Source organism: Belonocnema kinseyi, chromosome 9 (assembly GCF_010883055.1).
Source record: "Belonocnema kinseyi isolate 2016_QV_RU_SX_M_011 chromosome 9, B_treatae_v1, whole genome shotgun sequence".
Taxonomy (NCBI): Eukaryota; Metazoa; Arthropoda; class Insecta; order Hymenoptera; family Cynipidae; genus Belonocnema; species Belonocnema kinseyi.
The window spans coordinates 114,502,938-114,521,842 of record NC_046665.1 but is presented as its reverse complement, the minus strand read 5'-3'; the positions used below and the strand labels follow the sequence as shown (position 1 = coordinate 114,521,842).

Sequence of the window (18,905 nt, the reverse complement as noted above, 5' to 3'; positions counted from 1 at the left end):
GCTAAAAATTATTTTCAAAAAAATTAAAAGTGTGACCATTTTGTGACACATTACACTTTTTACCTTGACATTTTTTGAACCTAAGAACTTTTTTTATACATAAAATATCGGCCTCAAACTTCGATAAATGCAAGAGCCAACAATAAATTACGTTTATGTACGTTTTTTCACATCTCGCAGATATTTTAAATATAAAAAAGCTCTTAGGTTCACAAAATTTCAATTTAATGTCTTCTGATAGATTTGCTGAAGTTTCAATCCGATATTTCATTTACAAAAAAAATCTTAAATTAAAAAAAAAAATTTAGTGAACTAGTTACTATCGATCACTGTAAATTAGGGTGGCCCAAAAATGCATTGCAAAATTTTTGTCATTCTAGGGGACAAGAAAACCTTTCAAAAGTTAAAATTTCTGAAGAAAGAGGGTCCGCAATTTTTTTTTCCAAATTCGAATATTAACATGCACATGTTAATATTCAAATTTTCGCACTTCTAAATCCCATTTAATCAACATGGGGAAATTTTTAATTTTCGAAATATTGATTCCTTTGGGGATTAAAAAAGAGTGTCTACGAAATAAAACCGTACTAATAACTTTTATTTCCAACCCACCCTCGCCCTTTTTTTAAACAATTTTAAATTGTTCAAACAAATATAAAATCTTCAAAAAGTTACTGTTTGAAGTAGTGAATTTTTGTAAAAAAAATTATGTGATTATTTAAACCATTATTAATTGTTATTTTTAAAATTTCTTAAAATTGAGCCAGAGATGCCAACTCTCCTTTCACATTCGTATCCTATGCTACTTTTTTTTGAATAATTACATAATTTTTATACATTTCTTCTAATGTTCAACAAATTTCTATTTGTTTAAACAATTTGGATTTTCTCAAGCAGTTATTTTTTGATAATGAAACAAATGCAATAAAATAGAACAAATGCAATTGATTTCGATTTTAAAAATATTTTTGGAAAGGTAACTATTTTAATAAATTATATTTGATAAAACAATTAAAAAGCGGTTAATGTTAGCTTTCTATACACCAGACTGTCAGAAACATAATCTTATATGTTCTATTTCATTTCATTTTTTTAGTTATTTGAAAAAGCTGCTTGAACAAATAGAGATTGTTTATAGGATACTAATTTGAAAAGGAAGTTGATTGTGGAATGACATCTGCACTGATCGATAATAACTAGTTCTGATGATAATGCAGATTCCTTTAAATTACTCATATGATAAATATAAAACCTAGCTCAAAACAGCGTATATTTTTGAAAAAAAAAAGATTTTCCTCTCGATCTCTCTTAATAGCTTCATGGGAAAAACACCCGACCAGAAATCGAAAGTTCCATTATTAGATTCCCAGTAGAGCGAAGAGAGTAGATCTTTTTTCAGAAAAATATTTGATTAAAAAATTTTTCATATTATTTTCCATCTCGTCTGAAATTACTAAAATGAATGAAATTAACTTTGATTAAATTGATAAATATTCCATAACGGATTCACGATAAATTAATAAGACTTCAAAACAATTCAAGTCAAATTCAAAGGAATTAAAAGGAATTGCAAAAAGTATATTAATTTCAGCAATTTTTGTAAAATTGGAATGAATTTAGAGCAGTGCAAGGGAAATGAGATGAATTCGATGGAATTCATAAAAATTCGTTGTCTATTTAATAAAAAAATTAAGTGAATTGAGAATAATTCAAAAATATATGATAAATGCATTACATGTAGTGAATTCAGAATTTGATTAAAAAAATGGTGGGCAAATGAAAAAAATTTAATAAAGTACCTGAGAATTCAAGATTAGTTTGAAAGACTTCAAGATGAATTAACCAAAATCTAAAAAAAAACCAAAAAAATGCACTGAATTGAATAGAATACACTAGATTATGAAGGCTTCAAGTGATTAAAGGAAATTGGAGAGAATTCCAAAGAATTGGAAATAATTTTAAAGATTTTATCATAAATCAATAAGAATTCATGTAAATCAACAATGTTTATTTTCTACCAAAATAGAAGCTATTCTACCTAGATTTTCGTATAAAATTTATATTTAACAAACAAATTTCTAAAAAATCAAAATAAAACGAATTTCCAACAAAATATTTAATTCTTTTTAATAAATAGTTTAGTTTTTAATGAAATAGTTTGATTTTTAATCAAGTTGTTTAATTTTCAAACGAATAGTTTAATTTTTAACCAAGTAGTTTAATTTTCAAACTAATAGTTTAATTTTTCACTAAAAATATGAATTTTCAACTAAAATGATAAATCCAACCAAAATAGGTAATTTTTTACGCAGTAGTTTAACTCTAAAACAAATACTCGATTAAAAAAAAAAGAATTGGGAAAAAAAAGGTAAATCCTCAACCAAAATGGTTCATTTTCACAAAACAAAATAAATTTTTAACAAAATTGATCAATTGTCTTTCTCTTAGTTGAATTTAAAGCTATAAAACAAATTTTCTACCAAAAACAAAATAGCTACATTTTCATACAAAAAATTCATTTTTACAACAAAAAATCTAAGAAAATAGTTAGATTTTCTAAATGTTTAAATTTCACGAAGCAAGATAAATTGTTAACAATATAGATAAATTGTCTTTCTCTTAGTTAAATTTAATGCTATAAAACAAATTTTCTACCGAAAATAAAATAGCTACATTTTCACATAAAAAATTCATTTTTTCAACAACAAAAAATCTAAGAAAATAGTTCGATTTTTTAATTAATTGGATTAATTTTTAGCTAAATAATTTTATTTACTACACAAGTGGTTTTATTTTTAACCAAATTTCGAATTTTCAACAAAAAAGTTAATTTACGATAAAATAGTTGAATTCTGAGCGAAAATTACTAATCTTTAACCAAAAAAAGAAGATTTTTCACAAAGAAGTTCAACTTTAAACGAAGTAAATAATTTTGCAACTAAAAAAATTAATTCTGAACGAAACGTTTAATAATTATTATTAACAATTTTTACAAAGTGATTTAACTATAAACCAATTAGTTGAGTTGAAAAATAATGAATATTCAACGAAACATGCTTAATGGAAAAGCACTTGACCCGCAACCGGAAGTTCTATGCTATGTTTCCCAGTGGAGCGAAGAGAGTAGATATTTTTTTTATACAAAAATTTACTTAACCAAATTTTTTAAATTTATTTTCCACCTAATCTGTCATGACGAAAATCAATTTTTATGAAATTTATAAGGATTCCATAACGACTTCAGGATAAATTAATAAGACTTCAAAACCATTCAAGTTTAATTCAAAGGAATTAAAATAAATTGGGAAAAAATGTAATTCCGTTGATTTTACTGATTTTAAAAACAAATTAAGTGAATTGAAAATAATTCATAAATATTAAATAAATGCATTACATTCAGTGAATTTGAAATGAGTTTCGAATAATTTTAGGTAATTCAAAAGAATTTGATGAAATACCTAAGAATTCAAGGTTAGTTTGAAAGACTTCAGGACGAATTAACCAAAATCTATAAAAATGAAAAAAATCTACTGAATTGACTAGAATCGAGTAGATTAAGAAGACTTCAAGTGAATTAATTTTCTACAAAAATAGACCAATTTTCAACTAAATAGATGCTAATATAGATACATTTTCAGATCAAAGTTAGCATATTATAGTTAACAAACTAATGAATTTATAAATAATAATAAAATGAATATTTAAAATAATAGTTCTTTTTTTAATAAATAGTTTAATTTCTAACCAAAGATATGAATTTTCAACATAAAGTTCATTTTTAATCAATTTTTTTATATTTCTAACAAATCGTTTAAGCTAAATTGTCGAAGCCTGAAGAACAATTTTTCTACAAAACAGCTGAATTATCAAATCGAAAATATAAATTTCAGCAAATAAGTTAATTTAACACTAAATAGTTGAATTTTTAACTGAAATGATGAATCTTCCAGAAAAAAAGGAAATTTTGTACAAAGTAGTTAAAATCTAAAACAAATAGTTGATTTAACAAAAGACGAATTTTCAAAAAAAAAAGTTTAATCCTCAACCAAAATATTTAATTTGCACCAAACAAGATTAATTTTTCACAAAAATAGATAAATGATCAACAAAATAGATAAGTTTGCTACCTACTGGTAGGAATTTTTTTGAAATCCAACAGAATAGTTAGATTTTCAAATAATTAGTTTAATACTCAACTAAATAATTTTATTTGCTACCAATGTTAGTTTAATTTTTATTTAAAACCATTTATTTAAAAATAATTAATTATCAACCATATATTTTAATTTTCGAATAGTTAATATTTTAAGAAAAAAATGTTAATGATAACAGTTGAATTCAAGCAAAAAGGACGAAATTTTAACATACTAGATGACTCCTCTATTAGGTCAAATATTTTTTAATCAAGCAGTTGCATTTATAACCAAAATGGGTGAATTTTGAAACTAGGAGGTTCACTTTCCGCCAAAAAGGTCGAATTTTTAACAAAATACGTGAATTTGTAACCAGAAAATAGAAATTTTGAACAAAAAATGGAATATATAAATTTTCAATTAAAAAAATTAATTTTCAGCTAAACACGAAACGAACTTTCAACAAAATGATAAAAATGTCAACCAAAGAGATGAATTGTCAACCAAAAAATTTAATTTTGAACAAAAGAGTTCAAATTTTTAGCAAGTAGTTGAATTTTGTACTAAAAAAATATGAATTTCTATCAAAATAGTTGCGTTTCAAACGAAATAATTCAATTTTGAATCAAATAATAGAATTTTTAACCAAAAAGTTGATTTAAAAAAAAATTAATTTACAAGAAAACATATGAATTTTTGATAAAAAAAAGATGAATTTTTAAGACAATAATTTGATTTTTAACAAAATAATTAAATTCTCAATCAAATAGCTGAACTTAAAACCACACAAGATAAATTTCTAACTAAAAATAAGTGGAGGGAAAGTAGGGGAATTGAGGGATAATTAGGGAAGAGAAGCAGGCAAAGTTAGGGGAAATGTGTGGAGTGTAGTAGGAGAAGGGGGGAAATTATTGAAGGAGAAGTAGGATAAACAGTGGAAGGGCGGAAATGGAGGAGAAGTAAAGGTAAATAAGAGAAGAGATTATTGGAGGGGAAGTAAAAAAATAAAGGATGGAGACGTAAAGGAAATGAGAAGAAATAAGTAAAAAGAAAATAGGATCAGTAAGAGAAAATGAGAGGAAATGAGGAGAGAATAGGGGACGGAGAAGAAGCAGAAGTATGGGTAAATGACGGAGAAGTATAGTGAAACTGAGTGAAAATAAGTGAAGGAAAATTGGGAAAATTGAGGAGAAGAGGGGAAATGAGTGCAGGGAAAGTATGAGTAATGAGGGATGGAAAATTCAGGGAAATAAAAAGAAATAATTAAAAAGGCAAGAGGATCAGTAAGGGGAAATGAGAGGAAATGTCGAAAAAGTACGGGACGGTAAAAGAGAAATGAGGGTAAACGACGGATGAGTCTAGTAAAGCTGAGGGAATGTGAGTTGAGAAAAAGTAAATGAGGAGGATAGATGAGGGATGGAGCAGTAAGGGAAATGAGGAGAAATAAGAAGTAAGGAAATAGGATCAATAACGGAAAATGAGGGGAATGAGAAGAAAATAAGGGACGGGAAAGGAGGTGAAGTAAGGGTAAATGGCGAAGAAGTGTAGTAAAATTCAGGGAAAATGAGTGGAGGGAAACTAAAGAAATGTAGGTTAAGAGGGAAATTAGTTAAGGGAAAGTAGGAAAAATGGAGGACAGGAAATTAAGGGAAATAAGGAGAAAGAATTAGTAAGGAAGTAGGATCAGTAAAGGGAAACGAGGAGTAATCATGAGAAAATAGGGGACGGGAAAGGAGAAGTAAGGGTAAATAAGGCAGAAGAGTAGTAGAAGTGAGGGAAAATGAGGAGACGGGAAGTAAGGGAATGCAGAAGGAGTAAGGGTCGCAAATATGGGAGGGGAAGTTTTCAGAGACTTAATTAACATCTTAATATGCTACCAAACTCTCTTTTCTTGGTGCGTAGGAAGTTTCTTGAAAACCGAGGGAAAAATAAGAATACATTTAAAAAGGGAAAAAGAGCGAGGAGTGAGACAAAAATCACTGAAAAGAAGCAGGGTGACTTCATATGTGAACGCTCCCTCACTTAATATGAAATTTTCCGTAAATAAAATATTCTTAAATAACAATAACAGGAAATCTTCCCTCTTTCATACAAGAAGCGCCGGTTATCTTTAAAATTGATTTGATCGTCTGTATATAACTTATTGTGTTACCCTCCGTCTACTCTGCGAATAGTGAGAAAAGTAAGCAGGGGTTAGTCAGATATAAAAGTCGAGGGTGAAAAATCGTATATTAAGTGAGATATAAAGTGAAAATCTAAAAGCTAACATTTGTTGTTCTCCGAACTTTTTATTTATATATATTCAAAAAATCTTAAAACAGTTATGAACGATCCAAATTTTGAATTTGTTTCTAAGTTGTCCTAAGTTTCTTCTTTTTGGTGAAAGAATACCTCCATAAATTTTCTTTTTTTTATTCCTTAATTGTTCTGCTAGAGTTTTAGGTCTAAAATTGCATTTTCTTAGTTTCCTATTTTTTTTAAATACAAATTAAATGTTAAAAAAATTGCTTATACCTGAGAAGTATTTTTTATTCATTAGGAAATAAGCCTGGTTAGAGAAAAAAAATCTTTAATTTAGAAATACACTGCCGGCAAGTCACATTTATGACAAGTCAATATTCTGGCAAGTCACATTGCAGCCAGTTACATTTGGATCAAGTCAAATTTGCGACAACTCAATATTATGTAGACTTCAAATTTTTTCGAATGAGACATACCGCGATGAGACTTGCCGCAATGCCTTTTACGGAAAATGTAACTTGCCGCAATGTAATTTGATTCAATGTGACTTGACGCAAACGTGACATGCCGCAAATTTGACTTAAATCAATGTGACTTGACGCAATCTGACTTGACGCAAAATCGATATTCCGCAATGTGACCTGCTATAAATGTGACTTGACACAATGTGACTTGTCGCAAATGTGAATTGACGGAATGTGACTTGGAGCAATGAGACTTGACGCAATCTCACTTGACGCAGATGCAAATTGCTGCAATTTGACCTGCTCATATGTGACTTGACACAATGTTACTTGCCGCAAATGTGACTTGACGCAATCTGACTTCACGCAATCTGACTTTACGCAAAAGCGAATTGCCGCAATGTGACTTACTAATACTGTCATTTGACACAATATGACCTGACGCAATTAGACTTTACTCGATCTAACTTGACGAAATCTGACTTTACGCAAATGAGAATTGCCGCAATGTGACTTGTTAACAATGTGACTTGACATAATGTGACTTACCGCGAATGTGACTTGAAGCAATCTAACTTGACGAAAATTCGTATCTTAGCATTGTAACTTGCTTATAATGCGACTTGACGCCATGTGACTTGATGGCAATTTGAATTGCCCCAATGTGACTTAACGCAAAGTGACTTGATGCAATGTGACTTGACTCAATGTGACTTGACTCAATGTGACTTTACGCCAATTCGAATTGCCGCAATGTGGCTTGCTTACAATGTGACTTGGCACAATGTGACTTACCGCGAATGTGACTTGACACAATCTAGCTTTGAGCAAATTCGATTTGCCGCATTATAACTTGCTCATAATGCGACTTGACGCAATGTGAGTTGACGCAAATGCGAATGTGCCTTTCTTCTTTGAAAACTAAGATTTTGGGAAGAATTTTTTTGTCAGAAATACAAATTGTTGGTAAAAAATGAACCTTTTCTGTTTACGGATTCAAATGTTTTGTTGAAAATTAATCATTTTTGGTTAAATTCAACAACTTTGGATTTAAAACAAAAATATTTTTATGTTGAAATCCTTGAAATATCAATTATTAAATTTCTTATTGAAAATTAAAATATATGCATTTTAATCGTTTTCTTTGTTCAAACTATTTTCGTAGAAAATTTAGCTATTGGTTTAAAAATTTACTTTTGTTTTTGAAAGTTTATATTTGAGTTTTGCACTTTAACTTTTTGTAAAAAAATTCGCTTCTTTGGCTTAAAAATTAATATCTTTAGGTTGAAATTTGGTCTTTTCTTGTTTGATAATAAAACTGATTCAATAAAAATTAATCTATTTTGGTTGAGGTTTCAATTATGTTGTTGAAAAGACACCTTTTTAAGTTAAATTCAATTATTTTGTTAAAATATTTTTTGTTTGGTTGAGAATTCCACTGGTTTGTTGAAAATTCTCCTTTTTGGATTGAAGATTCTCTTTTTTTAATCAAACACAAAAATAAATCGATTTCTTTTTTAAGAAAATTTTATTTTTAAAGCTCGTTTAAGTCCCATGAAGCTTAACTCGTATTTCCCATAAGATAAAAGATGGTTTTACAAATTGAATTCAAAATATTCAATATTAGGTGAACTGACTTGACACTCAACATTTAGTTTCATAATTAGCCATAGAATACGAATAAATATTACTTTTCAAATATCACCCCCATAAATCTGTTTTATATAAGGTCCCAAAAAAACCCATAAGTGAAAAAATGGGTTTTGCGCGTTTTTAGCACTAATTATGATTTTTTTACGGTTTTTTAAAATTCAAATTGTTTCTGATACAGAAAGTACTACTTTATTCTCATAATCTTATGTTTAAATAAATTTTTTTAACAACTTTTTATTGTTTTTAGCATTTATCTTTTAAAATAGAGATAGAAATTCGCGGATTTTCGCAAAATAACCACTGTTTATGCAATTTTCGATGAGAGTGAGGTAATAGTTCATTAATGTTAACAAAAATAATTATTTAAACAATTTATTATGATTTTTAATAATATTCTCTTGATATAATTCTAGAAATTGCGGTTTTTTTTATCTTACATTTTTTGTCTACTTTTCACTTAAAGTGAGTTAATATTTAATTCAATTTAAACAAATAATTGTTTGACGAAAATATTATTGCTTAAAACTATCTTCTTCTATATTAATACTAGACAGTTTTCTTTTTTTTCTTTTTACTTTTTATACACTTTTCAATTAGAGTCAAATAATTATTATTTTAAGTCAGCAACAAGAATTGTTCAAACAATTTATTATTATCAATAATATTCTAATTTAATAATGCTAAAAATTGAGGTTTTTTCTTAATTTTTCAACTTTTTGTAAAGTTTCACTTGGGGTGAGTTAATATTTCATGCATATTAATGTACATAATTGTTTAAACCATTTATTATGAAGAAACATAATTTTTTAAATCATTTATTATTATTAATAATATTCTCTTTGAACAATGCTAGAAATTATGTTTTTTTCTTAAATTTTAAACTTTTTGTTAACTTTTCACTTGGATCGAATGAGTATTTTATTTAAATTAATAAGAATAATTGTTTAAACAATTTATTACTATTTTTGATAATATTGTCTTTATTTAATGGTAAATAGATGCGGTTCTTCCTGGCATTTTGAACTATTTCTCGACCTTTTATTCGAATTGACTTAATAATTAATTAAATTTAACAAAATAATTGTTTTAACATATTATTATTGTTTATATCTATCTTTTTCTATACAAGTTCTAGAAATTTGCAGCTTTTTCTGAAAAGATTAACTTTGCTTGGCCATTTTACTTATGAACAAATAATAAATAATTATTAAAGAGAATCATATTCTAAAAAACTCTTTCTTTTTCGTGAACATTTTTTTCTGAAATAAAACAAATATTTTAAATATGCTTAAAATTTTCTACATGAATCATATTGAATACGACTTTTTCTTGAAGTCGGTAGTTATTGAGATTTTGTATTTAGATTTTTTTTAATCATTTGAAAAAGATCAATACTAATTCACTTAAAACAGTACTATTTAAAAAATCATTCTTGTTGAGGTTAATGTTATAAATAATATATAATATAATAAATAAGAAGATAGTTGTAAATAATAATAGTTTTTTTTAAAATAATTATTTTTGCTAAATTGAATTACTTATTAACTCACTTCAAGTGAAAAGTAGGAAAATAGTTGAAAATTTCAAAAAAGCTGCAACTTTCTAACATTATTTAAACTGAATATTATTGAAAATAATAATAAATTTGTTAAAAAATTAATTTTTTCAGGTCTAATTCTTTATTTAACTAACTCTAATTGAAAATTAGACAAGAAGAAGAAAGTTATTTTAAAAACTGAAATTTCCTAACATTATTCTATGAGTATACTATTAACAATAATAAGTTATTTAGAAAATTATTTTTATTTAAATTAATTATTACCGCACTCCAATTGAAATTTGGACAAAAAGTGGACATTTTTTTAAAAACCGCGACTTTCTGTCTCTATTCTAAGAGAAAATGGATAAAAACAATAATAAATTGCTTAAACAATTTATGCGAATATCTCAAAACCAGTATAATTAATATTTTAAGTATTAGAAATAATTTGCATTAAAAAAAAACGAGAAAAAATCATAATTAGCTCCAAGACCTTACAAGACTTATTTTTGCACATTCGGGCCTGTGAATATCATTGAAAAAATAGATTTACTTTCGAGTGGATTCGAACCCGTGTCTTACGTAAGAAATCTCCAGAGAAAAAAATTTCGGATCACCTTATTTTACATCGCTACATGCACGATTGTAGTTGATCCTAAATTTTATTTTTTAAATTACAAAATCCATCCGAATCCAATTAGTATTTAAACTTCAAGCCATACCGTAAGCTGATTTAATTTTCCACATTTTAATTTTCAGGTGATCAAAATGTTAGTAATAGTCGTGGCAATATTCGCAGTATGTTGGTTGCCACTTCAAACTTACAACGTTCTTCAGTACACGTATCCAGAAATAAACGAGTAAGTAATAATTAATCCGACTAGAGTTTTAAGTGACTCGCTGAATAAATAAACGCAATTAAAACTGACTTTTCAAGATGAAGCGGAGCGGAATTAATTCCTTGTAATCCCCCCTTACGAAAGAATATTATAGGAAATTTAGCATAAGTCTATAATGATCTTCCTATAATGAATTTCTTATGATTGATACAATTTTCGATGCTGAAACGATTATTTTGGCCAAATTTTTAATGGAAAAAATGTGCCTCAGCCCGGATTTGAACTGGGAACGGCATTACCCAGTGGGTACAAACTTTGTCGACGTCTTTACGACATCGTTACGACATCTTTAGGACAACTTTACGACATCCTATGTCCATTTCGTTACAGTGTCTTTACGATATCGTAAAGGCATCGTCAGATCATACGACATATTTACAATATTGCAAAGCCGACTTAACGACATGGACATAGGATGTCGTAAAGTTGTCGTAATGATGTCGTAACGATGTCGTAAAGACGTCACCAAATTTTGTCTCCACTGGGTATCTATTAATAATCTTTTCTTGTTCTTTGTAGCTACCTTCCTAAACAGGGAAAATAACAATTTAATTTTTTCAAATTGTTATGCATCTTATCCCAAAATTTGTTCGAATCCACGTAACAATTATTACGTGTTTTTTAAAAATTATATTTAATAGTTCACCAAGTCCCATGGAGTTGAACAGTGAAAACTAGCGTGTTCCAAAAATCACTTTTCGAGCTACAGGGCAAGCCACCCCCCCCCCATCGCTCTCAAAAAAGTTTCAATTTTCTGACAAATAAAATCTGGGATTATTTTTTTCGAATTTCGAATATTCAAACGTGCCACGGGGTACTTCAGAATCCCATTTAATTAACATGAGGAAATTTTGAATTTTCGAACGCACTCCCACTCTCCCCGCAGCGCCCCAAATATGACCACCGGGAAATTTCTGAAACGGGAAATGACCGGGAAATTTCTGAGACCGGGAAAATCGGGAAATTTCTGAGATGGGAAAACCGGGATATGACCGGGAAATTTCTGAGGAAGGAAAGTCGGGAAATGACCGGGAATTTTCTGAGACCGGGAAAAACCAAGAAATGATCGGGAATTATTTCCTGACCGGAAATTTTACAAATCTTAAGAAGAAAAATCTGTCCAAGTTCGATTTCAACATTTTTAAAAATAATTAGTTGAATTGATATCTTTTTCAATTATGATATGATTCAGTTTACAATACGTAATTCAGAAATATTTGACTTAAAAATTCTTAATTTTAGATTTCTATTTTTAAGTGTACATTTTTAATGTGAAGAATTTTAAAGTGTAGTTTTAATGACTCAAAAAATTAAAAACGTTTGAAGGTGAAATTTTTGATAAAAAACAGTATTATTTAACCAACTATAAATATAAATAAATAAATCGTTTATTTTCAAAATGGATCTGTACTCTAAGTATTAAAAACTGAACAATAATTTATTTGATACAAGGATTCTAAATTCTTCTAAAGTTTAGGAATTTCCAGATTGTTACTGTTATAATTCGAAAGTCTTTAGTCGTTAAGAAATTTAAAGGTGCGATTTAAACTTTATAAAATATTATTAACTTTAAAATCACTTAATAATAATATATTCGTAATTAAAGGCTTTTATTAAATTAAAAATATTGCTTCAGTCTAAATTATTCACTTTTTAATCCATTTAATTTGTAATTTTGTGATTAAGATAAAAAAAATAATTATTAATATTTAGGAATGTTTAACTGGTAATTTAATACGAGTAAATTGAAGACAGATATTTAAAAGTGAATAATTTGTATTTTATTTTATTGATATAAATAGCTTTACATTTCTAAAATTTCGGAACGCTTTCAAAATTTGAATGTTACAATTTTTATTATTCTATTTAAAAAACATTCAATTCGTTAGCGAAATTGTTGAATTTTTATGTAGAAATAATAATTGAATACTTATTGTTTATAAAAAAAAATTTAATAATTTTAAGAGATACTTAGAAGTTTTAAAAAGGTTCTAAATTTATTTAAGACTTGAATCGAATTTTTTCAACAATTTTCAGAAAATCCTACTATTTTTTTAATCCTTAAAATATTCCAGGGTCCTTTTTTCCAATTTTGAAAATATTTTTAAGTCATTTTTAACACACGCTTCGTTTAAATTATATGATATCATTCCAAAAAATTTAATTTATTTTAAAAGTTATATAGAAATTCTGACAAACTTTAAAAAATAATTTTAAATTTGAAGAAATTTAAAGCTGCTAGATGTCTCAAGATTTTGAAATAAAACTTTAAAGCTTGTCAAGGATGCTTAAAATATTTAGAATGAAAATAATTAAACTTGTAGTTTAAGAACTTTTAAGTTAGAAAAATTTTAATTTTTAAACTTGTAATGTTTCTAGCCTAAAAGAACTTAATAATATAATTTTGAAAATGTTTAGAGTACATTGATTAATTCTTTAATTTATGTTATTGAAAATGTTAACGTGGATTTATATTTTTGTAACCTAATTCTGAATTTTGCAGTTTATCTGCATTACATTTTAAACTTTTCAATTAAAAAGTGTTAGTACCTTTCAGCTTGTAAGTTCGATTTTTGAAATTTTATTGAACGAGAAAATGTTTGCGAACCGGAAAAAGAACCGGGAAATGACCGGGCATTTTTTTCTTCGAGTAAAACGGTTACCCAGTACATTTTTACGTATTATTGTTACTTTTAGAAATTTACGTCGTGTTTTTCATACAAATAAATACTAATGGATCATTTGAATATTTACCATGACTTTTTAAAAAATTTTTAATTGTTTCAACAAATTTAAATTATTTAAACAATTTTTTTTTCCCAAAAAATGTGAAAAAAATAATGGCATTTTGTGATTGAAATGTAATGTTTTGTCATTTTTTGGCGCTTGAAATTTTTCTAAAAACATTATGTAATTAATTAAATAATTTTCTTTTATGTTTAATATGTCTCTATTTATTTAAACCATCTTTATTAACTCAAGTAGTTTTTTTCAATGACTAAAAAAATGAAGTAAAATAGAACACATGCAATTATTTTTCTGACTGTATAGCGTATAAAAAGAATACGTGAACCACTTTTGAATTGTTTAAAGAAATATAATTTTTTAAGTAATTACTTTCCCAAAAATACTTTTAAAATCTTAATTAATTTTATGTCTTCTATTTTATTTAATTTTTTTACTTATGGAAAAATAACTGATTAGCAAATAAAAATTGTTTAAACAAATAGAAATTTGTTATGCATTAGAAGGAATATATCAAAATTATGTAATTATTGAACAAAAAGTAGCATATAGGATAACAATTTGAAAAATATAGAATTTCGCGCCTTAAAAACAAATTTCCATTTTTAGTCAAATTTAGAATTAAAGCAAGGTAACAGTTAATTGATGTTAACAAAAACAAAATATTTAAACATTTTATAATTTTTGCCAATAATATTTTCTTTGAATAATGCTAGATATTTCGATTTATTTTGATATTTTAAATTTTGGTTTCACTTTTTACTTGAAGTGAATTAATATTTAATTAAAATTATTATTTTTTATAACTATCTTCTTCGATATTATTGCTAGATAGTTGCGGTTTTTCCTAAAATATTAAACTTTTTTACAAATTTCGCTTTGTATGACAATAATTGATTCAAGTTAACAAAAATAATTTTTTTCAACAGTTTATTGTTATTTATAATAATATTATATTTTCATAATGCTTAAAGGCTACGGTTGTTTCAGAAATATTTGAATTTGTGTCCACTTTTTATTTGAAGCTACTTAAAAATAAATACAAGTTAACAAACCTAATTTTTAAAACAAATTATTATTATTTATAACTATCTTCTACTAAACCAATGCTAGATAGTTGCAGTTTTTTCTGAAATTGTCTAAATTTTGTGTAATTTTCACTTAGTAAGGTTAGTTAATGAAAGTTGACTAACATGATTATTTCAACAATTCATTTTTGCTTGTAATAATCTTTTATTAGATAATTACACGAAAGTTAGCGTTTTTCTGAAACTTTTATCTCTGCTTCGGCGTTTCAGCTATAAGAGAAGATGAATAAACAATAGAAGAAGTCATATTGTAAACAATCTCTTTTTTATGAATATTTTTTTTTAAATAAAACAGATATTTGAAATGGCCCTAATATTTTCTATATGCATCTCATGAAATGTAAATTTTCTTTCAAATAGTTACTGAGAGCCTTTTTGTTTTAATGAATATTAATATTTATTATTTGTTCCTAACTAAAAGTATAAAAAAATGAACATTTCAGAAAAACCCTCTACTTTCTAGCAACACTTTTAAAAAATTAATTATAAACGATAATAAATTGTTTAAACAATTGTGTTTGTTAAGTTGCATTAATTATGATCTCACTAAGTAAAAATTGGACAGAAAGTTAAAAATTTCAGAAAAGCCTTGAACTACCTAACAATAAAATGGGATAAGACAGTTATAAACAATAATAATTTGTTTGAACTATTATTTTTGTTGAAGGGCAGTAATTATTACCTCTCTCTGAGAAAAAAGTTGAAAAAATTGCAAAATTTCAGAAAAACCATAAATGTCTAGCATTATTGTAGGGGAAGATAGTTATAAACAATAATAATTTCTTCAAACCATTCTTTTGATCAAATTCTATTAATTATACCCTTCTCTAAGTGAAAAGTTGACCAAAAATATAAAATTTTAGAAGAAACCGCAACTATCTAACATCACTCATAGTGAGTATTATTAAACATAATAAGAAATTGATTAAGCAATAATTTAAGTTCACTTGCATTAATTATAAATAACAATAATCTACTTATTTTTAAAAATGGAGAAAAAATCATAGGTACTATACAAAATCTCAAAACCCAATTTTTTACGTATGAGGTTTTTTCGATACTTTATAAAACAGCTTTATGGAGGGATATTTAGAAAGTAATTATAAATTTATATTATATAGCTAATTTAAAAGAGTTCCTTTGTTTTCCATTTAAATAAGACATTTGTTCCAAAACACTGCTTCAACCCAAGTCGCTAATCAATCTCACTACCAATCACCCTAGGTGAAAAGATTCACTAAGTCACCATGTAAAGCTATACAAGTATCAAAGTATTGTTTTGTTTCAGGCGTCATTAACTCCGATTACACTCTTTATTGTTTTTTTTCTTATAAAGCATTTTCCGTCCCACTTTTCGTTCCAAGCATACCTCTTTAGCTTCCTTTGCGTCCATAGAATTCCGGATGCAACATTTTGTGTTTCTATGGTTTTTATATTTCATCGAATTAGGGTCTCATTCACACATTCTAACCATTCGTTTCTTAGTTTGCCTCTGGGTAGATTGCCATTTACTTTACCCCTTAACACATGCATGCTCGAACAGTCGCCTCCGAGAATTTGCGCACTAAATATCGCGTAAGAAGTAAACCTTTCTGTAGCCTTCTCTCTCGCTCTCAAAATGGAATGCATGCTCGAGCAGCGCCAATCAAAAACAGCTGATCTGCTCATTCTATCCCCTCCGTGCGTCTGCTTAATCATGGTGGAAGTCTCTGTTGCAGACTCTCCAAGCTTAATACAAAACTTCACTGCGCAGCGGTGCTCGAGCGTGCGCTCCATTTTGAGAGCGTAGTGGTAGCCTGCAGAAAGTTTGACTTCTCGCGGGATATTTACTCCGCAAATAATCGGAGGCGACTGTTCGAGTATGTATTTGGTTACTGGCACCTCCTACCACAAATCGTGCCCGTAAATACCTATATTGCTCTGCCAGGGTTATAGAACGTCAGTCTTACTATTTATGGAATCTTTACAGCGTGACCGAAGCCTACAAAAATGGCTTCTCGCGCGATATTTAATCCGCAAATGCTTGAAAGCGACTGTAGCCCACCCTAAACTACAATGATCTTCATATAATATTTTTTTTTTTATTTTCGCAATTTTAATTTTATTTTAATCAGTACAGAAATTCAAATTATTTTAAAATATTGGAAGAATTAATGAAAAAATATAGAAACTAGAAAGGAATTAATTATTTATTTATGTAACATGGGATTTCAAATAATGTCTAGAGATTACAAAGGATTCCACGGAATTCAAGGAATTTTGTAGAATTCCAAAATTTCTAAACATTTCAACATATTTTTAAGGATTTACTCGGTTTTCAAGAGACCAAAACATTTAAAAGAATTTCAAAGAACTTTGTAAGATTTCCAAAGTTTTTACGGGATTTCTATGGAATTCTGAAAGATAAATTAAACGATACTTTAGGAATTCTGAGCGATTTCCAATATTTTAAGGGATTTAAAATAATTTCTACTTACTTTAATGGATTTCTACCTTTTTTGAAGATGTCAAGAGACTTTAACGGAGTTCTAAGTACACAAGTAATTAACCCTTCGTAATGAGCGCAATCCACTTTCCACTACAAAATGCTTACGCAATACTTGAATTATCTCCTAGTACGATAAAATATCATTTCATTCATTTCAATTAGCTTTCCTTGATTTCCAGTTTACAAACACTGAAAATACAAAAAGGTGAATGCAAAACAATATTGCCAAATATGATTCGAATGTCAACATTACACGAGTTTAAATCTTTAAATTTAAAACTGTTTTTTCGCTTCAAGTTTGAGATGTTCAGTATCACAGCCCAACAAAAAAAATTCTGTGCATAAGACTAAATCACCATAACTATACATTTTGAGGGTCGCTTAATCTGATTCCGGGGTCTGTTTGACCCCACCAGGTCAGGAGCAAGTTCATTTGAAGGTCAAATTTGAGGGGGAACCGTTTAAGCGAAGAAAAATACGACTCTTATACGTTTTGCGGTCGCTTAATCCAAATCCGGGATCTTTTGACCCCTTCTGTTCAGAATCAAGATCATTTCAAGGTTTGACTCCATCAGACTAAGGTGAAGGCCATTCCAAGGTCAACTGTTGTTAAAGAAATGGAAACGCCTTTTTGGCCGCAGATTCTGAAAGAGCGGAATATTACACGTTCGCATTTAATTTGTAACCCCTAGATAAACAAAACCTGCAAAGGTTACCTGAAGGTCAAATCACTCCCTTGATCATCTCATGCATTTATCTTGTCCGAATAAAGGAAACATGACTGTGGGAACCAGTGGTGGAGGTGGCCGAAACGGCGGGAGGTGCCTGATGGGCCAGGTAGTACGATAGGTGATCCCACTGGTGTAGGGTCCGTTGTTGTCGGAACGTTCGATATTGGTTCGTACATCTGTGGGAATAAGTATAATGTTTGTTAATGGTGTTCAGAATATAGTTTGTAAATTGGAAAATATTGTATCATTATTTATGCGAATCCCAGAGCAGCACAATGACCTTTATCAAATTTGTTGGGCTCATGATGAGTGGCCATCTGGTGACCTTGAATTTTATTTTATTGCCTTGCAGGGCAGTGCACCTTTGCTGGCTTCGTTATCCGAAAGAATCGAAAAATGGATTATTCTACACATCCTCGATTAATGAAGATGTCACAATATGAGGCATTCTCTGAGGGAGCAGGGTCTTGAATATCAAAAACAGGATCAGACTATCCGTACAAAATTTGAACGTGTCGCTTGGAAAATAAAGCTGATTTCATCAGTGATTCTGCAGCACCTTCATCAATCCCTTATCATCGAAATATTCTGACGGCGAGTTTATAGCAAAGACGTATCCTTTTCCCGAAGGATTGGAAAACCCCAGTCGTCGGTGGCGCGTCGATATAGGTGTCTGCTGTCTTAATTCTCAAATGCCCTCGGAGGAATATCACGTATCTCTAAACCATGCTCAATAGAATTTTGTAATTTATAGATTTCTCAATTAAAATTATTTTTGATCTGAGTGAAAATTAATTTGACCGAGTGATTCGACCTTCGGATGACCTATAAAGTACACTTTTATCCATAGGTCAAAACATGTGCAAACGTAGAATATCCCTTTTTTCAGTCTCCACGATCAATTAAACGTTTCAGTTTAATTT

General features: G+C 28.2%; 1 protein-coding gene across 1 annotated transcript in view; it reads left to right on the top strand.

The window, feature by feature from the left end:
- LOC117179945 (RYamide receptor-like) overlaps positions 1-18,905 on the top strand; it is a 302,704-nt gene that overhangs the window by 220,395 nt on the left and 63,404 nt on the right. The window contains exon 7 of the mRNA XM_033372181.1: positions 10,791-10,891. Within this exon, the coding sequence (XP_033228072.1) occupies positions 10,791-10,891 (101 nt within the window). The remainder of the gene's footprint in view (positions 1-10,790; positions 10,892-18,905) is intronic.